At 44.5% G+C, this 6,438-nt stretch overlaps 1 protein-coding gene across 1 annotated transcript in view; it reads right to left on the bottom strand.

Annotated features, from left to right (window-relative positions):
- Window positions 1–618: 618 nt before the first annotated feature.
- Ttll6 (tubulin tyrosine ligase-like family member 6) overlaps window positions 619–6,438 on the bottom strand; it is a 28,349-nt gene continuing 22,529 nt past the window's right edge. The window contains 2 exon segments of the mRNA XM_013037815.1: window positions 619–887; window positions 2,295–2,655. Of these exon segments, the coding sequence (XP_012893269.1) occupies window positions 619–887; window positions 2,295–2,655 (630 nt within the window).

Below are 6,438 nucleotides of genomic sequence, written 5' to 3'. Positions count from 1 at the left end.
AAGCTGAGGGAGAGAGCCCAGGCACAGAGTTCAGGCCCCACGACCGGAACAACAACAAAAAAGTTATAAAAAGCACTAAAAGTCTTGCACTGACAGCTCATGCCTATAAGCCTAGCTATTCAGGAGGCTGAGATCTGAGAATTGAGAGTCAAGGCCAGCTTGGACTGAAAAGTCCATGAGCCTTTTTTTTTCTCCAATTAATGAGCGAAAAGCTAGAAATGGGAATGTGGTTCAAATGGTAGAGCACCAGCCAGTGAGCAAAAAAGAAGAAAAAGCACAAATCCCTGAGTTCAAACTCCATTATTGACATGCGTGTACATGCACGCGCACACACACACACACACACACAGACACACACATCATCAACGGTGTTGGAGGTAAGGCTCTGGTGGTAGAACAACAATCAATGAGCAACAATATCAGATACCAAGTCTTGGGGTAGGGGGAGGGGATTGACAAAGAGTAAGGGTCACGTTGACTGAGGCAAGTCTCAGTTGTTGATTTACTTCCATGTCTTTATCAATCTATCCATTCTCCCACATACGCATCACTCCGGAGTAGTGGAGCATGTACCTGCCAATGCCCCAGCACATTAAGGGATTCTGGGTAGGTACCTACTTAATTCCTCTCATATTCTTTTTGGCCAGAGATCAAGCAGTGGCTCTCTGCTTCCTGATCCTGTATACATGGTTCCCTTATAGTAACTAGATTGCTTCTGCTAGGTCTTGGATCCAGTCGAGCTTGAGTGGCAACCACCAGAAGGTCACTCCGAGAATTGTTCTGGCTATGAGATCTCTTCAAGAGGAGGAGGGAGGGTATATCCAGCTGTCTCTTCTTGCTAGAGTTGTGACTATAGGAGCAGCACTCCATGGACAGGGAGGGGTTTTCTGGAAAAGCAAAGCCATCAGCATCATCACTTTGTGCTGTTGAACTCATCACAAATTCCCAGAGAGGGCCACCTCCCACAGGGTCTCAAAGGCCTAAAACTGACTGAAGCTCTCAGAACCAGAGTCAGCCATTTGCTCCATTTTTCCAAATAATTTCCCTTCTCTACAGTTGGTACAGACTCAGCTGAATGAGAACCAGAACTCTAGGATTTTGTCCTCTCAGAGTCCTGAAGATGATGGACTATGTCTCCACCATCAGATGGGTCTCTTTGAGGGCAGTGTCTATGTAACCCTCCCTCCTCACTGACTGGGTATCCCCAAAGACTAGGCCTAGTTCTCATGGCTACTTATGCTGGTGATGGTAGTGTTGTGTTTCGGGGTTTTTGTTTTGTCTAGACAGAGTGCTGTATATAATCCATGCTGGCCTCCAACTCATGTTTCTATTTCTCACCCTCCTATGTACAATGCCCCACTGTTATAGTCTCTTTTTTTTGGGGGGGGTGTCCGGTCGTGAGGCCTGAACTCTGGGCCTGGGCGCTGTCCCTCAGCTCTTCAGCTCAAGGCTAGCGCTCTACCACTTGAGCCACAGCGCCACTTCCGGTTTTTTTCTTTTTGCTTATGCGGTGCTGAGGAATTGAACCCAGGGCCTCAGGCATGCAAGGCAAGCACTCTTCCACTGAGCCACCTTCCCAGCCCCTATAGTGTCTTTTTTTTAAGCTGAGGACTGAACTCAGGGTCTCATACTAGCAAGACAAGTGTTCTTCCACTGAGCTAAATTCCCAACCACTGTTTCGTTTTGATGTCAATACTGGGACTTGAACTCAGGGCCTCACACTCTTATTCTTGCTTGGCCTTTCATTCAAGATTAGTTTGCTATTACATGAGACACACCTCCACTTCCAGCTTTTTTTGCTGCTTAATTGGAGATAAGGGTCTCATGGACTTTTCTTCCCTGGCTGACTTCAAACCACCATCAGATATCAGCCTCCTGAGTACTAGAATTACAGGTGTGAGCTACCAGCTCCTGCCCTAGTGTTATCGTTTGAATGTTGAGTTCCCCAATGGTCCATGAAGCTTTAGTTCTCAGTGAAGTGTGGCACCTTTAGGGAATGGTGTCTAATAGGAAGTTCTTATATCTCTAGAAGCATATCCTCTAAGGGGAGTGTGGGACCCTGACACTTTCCTCTTCCTCTTCTGCTTCCTGGCCACCAAGTCAGTGATTTTGCTCTATCACATGCTTCCTGCCACACACACTGAAGGCCTCAAAGCAATGAGCCTGCCCAATCATGAGCCCGAATAAACCTTTTTTCTTTATAAGTTACTAATCTCAGGTATTTTGTCATAAGAATGGAGAGCTGACTAGCACACCTAAGCTTTAGACACATTACTACATACAGCAGCACTCACGTGACCGGCCAGTCAGCTCTGGGTTGCAGTGTGGTGGGAACAAGAGGCTCCCTGTCAGCTGAACCTTGGTCAATATCTCTGACATCAGATGATGATGCCTTTTCATGTTATTCTTTAGCAAAGTCCAGTTTGGGTTCAAACTTCGTGAGAAGCTCTGGGATTTTGTAGGCATAGGTTTCAGTATTTTCTCCTGGATGAAATGCTGAGGGACCTTCTGTTCCTTGCATTTAATGGAGACCACCCTAATCATCTCTGGGCTGTTGCGCTCAGACATGGTAGACAGATTCATGTTTGGTAGAGATTCTGGAGAGACCAACAGCTGGGTGGTGGATTCTACAGGATTTTCTACTGGGGTACTTGGCTGAAAGAGAAAACAGCCTAAAATGAGATTGTAGACCACAAAAAGCTTCTTCTTGTGCTATTCTTTTTTGTTTTGGGCTGGTCATAGAGCTTGAACTCAGGGCCTGAGCTCTGTCTCTGAGCTTTTTTTTGCTCAAGGCTAGTGCTCTACCACTTGAGCAACAGCACTACTTCCAGCTTTTTCTGAGTAGTTTTATAGGAGGTTAGAGTCTCACAGCCTTTTCTGTTCAGGCTGGCTTCAAATCTCAGTCCTTAGATCTCAGGAGGCTGAGATCTCAGCCTCCTGAGATCTAAGGACTGGTCTCCATTAAATGCTAGAATTACAGGCAGCACCCAGCTCTTGTACTATTCTTGAATAAGACAAGCAGAAACTCTAAGTGAAGAGCTGGATTCATCAGGAACAAGAAAGACTGGGCTAGAACATTTTCCTAGCAATGAATCGGCTAAGCACTAGGGCAGAAGATAAATGATGGTAGGGACAGTCTACAGCTTCCTCTAGCAGGCCTCAAAATGAGATTTTCTGGTGGCAGAATCTGGTGGGGGCAGCACACAGAAATGGCACCTGACAAAGGAATGGATAAAAGGAAGAATTAGACTGAAGGTGGCCGAAGGTGAGAAAGTGCCTTTCTTTGCATCCTCTAATGACACTTTTGTGTGTGTGTGCCAGTACTGGGGCTTGAATTCAGGGCCTCGTGTACTCCCTTGGCTTTTTCATTCAAGGCTGGCACTCTACTGTGATCTGAAGATCACAGCCAGCCTGGGCAGAAAAATTCGTGAGACTCTTATTTCCAATTAATCACAGAAAAAGCCAGATTGGTGCTGTAGCTCAAGTGGTAGAGTGCTAGCCTTGAGCAAAAAAGGAAATCCTGGAAAGCACCTGGGCCCAGAGTTCAAGGCCTGGACTGGTAAAAACAAAACAAAAAGCCAGGGGCTGGTTGCTCACGCCTGTAATCCTAGCTACTCAGGAGGCTGAGATCTGAGGATCGCAGTTCAAAGCCAGCCCAGGCAGGAAAGTCTGTGAGACTCTTATCTCTAATTAACCATCAGAAAACTGGAAGTGGCACTGTGGCTCAAATGGTAGAGCACTTGCTTTGAGCTGAAGAGCTTAGGGACAGCACCCAGGCCCAGAGTTCAAGCCCCTACAACTGAACATAAACAACAAAAATAACAACAAAAAAAAAGAAGAAAAAGACTGTTTAGAGAAATAAAATCCAACTCTATAATGAATCACAAAGCATTACGTATCATTCATCATGTCCAGCATCCAAACATAAAACCACTAGATATGTAAAGAAAGTGTAATACACACTTGAGAAAAATAGCCAATAGAAATTGACTCTGAGATGACCCAAATATTGAGCCATTAGGTCATACAAAGATATTAAAGCAAGCATTATAAATATGGTCAAGGATGAGCTGAGAATGTGGTTTAGTGGTAGAGTGCTTGCCTAGCATGCTTGAAGCCCTGATTTCAATTCCTCAGTACCACATAAACAGAAAAGGCTGGGGCTGGGAAGGTGGCTCAGTGGTAGAGTGCTTGCCTTGCATGCATGCCCTGGGTTCGATTCTTCAGCACCACATAAATGGAAAAAGCTGGAAGTGGTGCTGTGGCTCAAGTGGTAGAGCGCTAGCCTTGAGCTGAAGAGCTGAGGGTCAGCGCCCAGGTCCAGAGTTCAGGCCCCACGACTGGCAGACAAACAAACAAACCAACAGAAAAGGCTGGAAGTAGAACTGTGGCTCAAGTAGTAGAGCATTAGCCTTGAGCACATAGAGGTTCAGGGACAGTGCCCAAACCATGAGTTCAAGCCCAGAACTGGCAAAAATAACAAACAAACAAACAAATAAGGTCAAGGAATTAAAAGAATATATGCTGAGAAAATTTTCTTTCTTTAATTTTATTTTTTTTGGTCGGTCATGGGGCTTGAACTGTGGGCCTGGATGCTGTCCCTCAGCTCTTCAGCACAAGGCTAGTACTCTACCACTTGAGCCACAGTACCACTTCCGTTTTCTGGTGGTTTATTGGAGATAAGAGTCTCATGGACTTTTGTGCCCAGGCTGGCTTTAAACCATGATCCTCAGATCTCAGCATCCTGAGTAGCTAGGATTAAACAGTCATGAGCCACCAGCGCCTGGCATATGCTGAGAATTTTTTAAAGTTATGACTAAACCTGGGCACCAGTGGCTCATGTCTCAGGAGGCTGAGATCTGAAGATCACAGTTTGAAGCCAGCATATGCAGGAAAGTCCATAAGACTCTTTTCTTTTTTTCTTTTTCTTTTTTGTCAGTCATGGGGCCTGATCTGGGCCTGAGTGCTATCCCTTAGCTCTTCAGCTCAAGGTGAGCACTCTACCACTTGAGCCACAACACCACTTCTGGTTTTCTGGTGGTTAATTGGAGTCTCATGGACTTTCCTTGACCCTCCACCCCCTGCTGGCTTTGAATGACAATCCTCATATCTCAGCTTCCTGAGTAGCTAGGATTCCAGCCGTGAGCCACCAGCATCCAGCTTCATAAGACTCTTATCTCCAATTAACTACCAAAAAGGCCAGAAGTAGAGCTATGGCTCAAGTGGTAGAGTGTCAACCTTGAGCAAAAAAAAGCTTAGGGACAGGACCCAGGCCCAGAGTTCAAGCTCCATGACCAATAAATAAATAAATAACAATAATAATCATTTTTGATCAGTGAATATGTAGGGCTGGTTATATAAAATTAATATCCAATTTTGTGTCTACATTTATTTATAAGTTTTTTGTTTATTTATTTTGGGGGCTGATCCTGGTTCTGGGGCTTGAATTTAGAGCCTGGGTACAGTCCTTGAGCTTTTTTTTTTCCCCTCAAAGCTGACACTCTACCACAGCTCCACTTCTAGACTTTTAGTGGTTAATTGGAGATAAGAGTCTCACACAGACTTTCTTGCCCAGGCTGGTTTGGGACTGTGATCCTCAGATCTCAGCCTCCTGAGAGGCTAGCTAGGATTATGGGCATGAGCCAACAGTGGCAATTCTTAAAACACCTTGAGGTCAATCTAGTAATTAATTAAATGCAAATCAAAACTATAATGAGCACAGTGTGGTAGTACAAGCTTATAATCTCAACACTTGGAAGGCTGAGGCAGGAGGATCCTAAATTCAAGGCTAGTCTAGGCTAACTATGGGTATTCTGTTTAAACAAACAAATAAGAAAATGAAATATTTCTTTGTTGCTTTGTATGTCCCTCCCCCATGGTATAATCCCTGTTTTCACTGTATTTGATGTTGGTATAATTTGTGAAGGGGAAGGGAAAAAACAAATTGTTTAAATAGGGATACAGGTGGACCCATTGCAACAATGAGATGTACAAGATGTTATGTCGAAAAACAAACTTTACAACTTTGGCTGAGGGAGAGGGGCAGGGGGGCGGGGAGGGGCGTGGATGGGAAGGGATGGGAAGGGGAAACAAAGGAGGAGGCAACAATGCTTGATAAGAAATGTACTCATTACCTTGCTCATGTAATTGTAACCCCTCTGTATGGTATTTTCACAATAAAAAAATGTAATTAAAAAAAAGGAAAACAAAATATTACAATGAGATTTCACCTCATAGCTATTAAGGTGGTTAATTACTGCCCCCCCCACACACACATTAAAAAAAAACCTAGAAAACAAGCATTGACAAGACACAAAATTAGGTATTAGAGAAACTGATCTGGGTTCATGGCTGGAGGCTGAGATTTGTTTGTTTATTTGGAATGGGGAAACTGAGGCTCGGGGAAGGTCAGAGGCTTACTCAAAGGGTTACAGCAAG

This window comes from Dipodomys ordii, unplaced genomic scaffold (assembly GCF_000151885.1).
Source record: "Dipodomys ordii isolate 6190 unplaced genomic scaffold, Dord_2.0 Scaffold7, whole genome shotgun sequence".
NCBI lineage: Eukaryota > Metazoa > Chordata > Mammalia > Rodentia > Heteromyidae > Dipodomys > Dipodomys ordii.
This window is presented reverse-complemented; position numbering and strand designations above follow the sequence as displayed.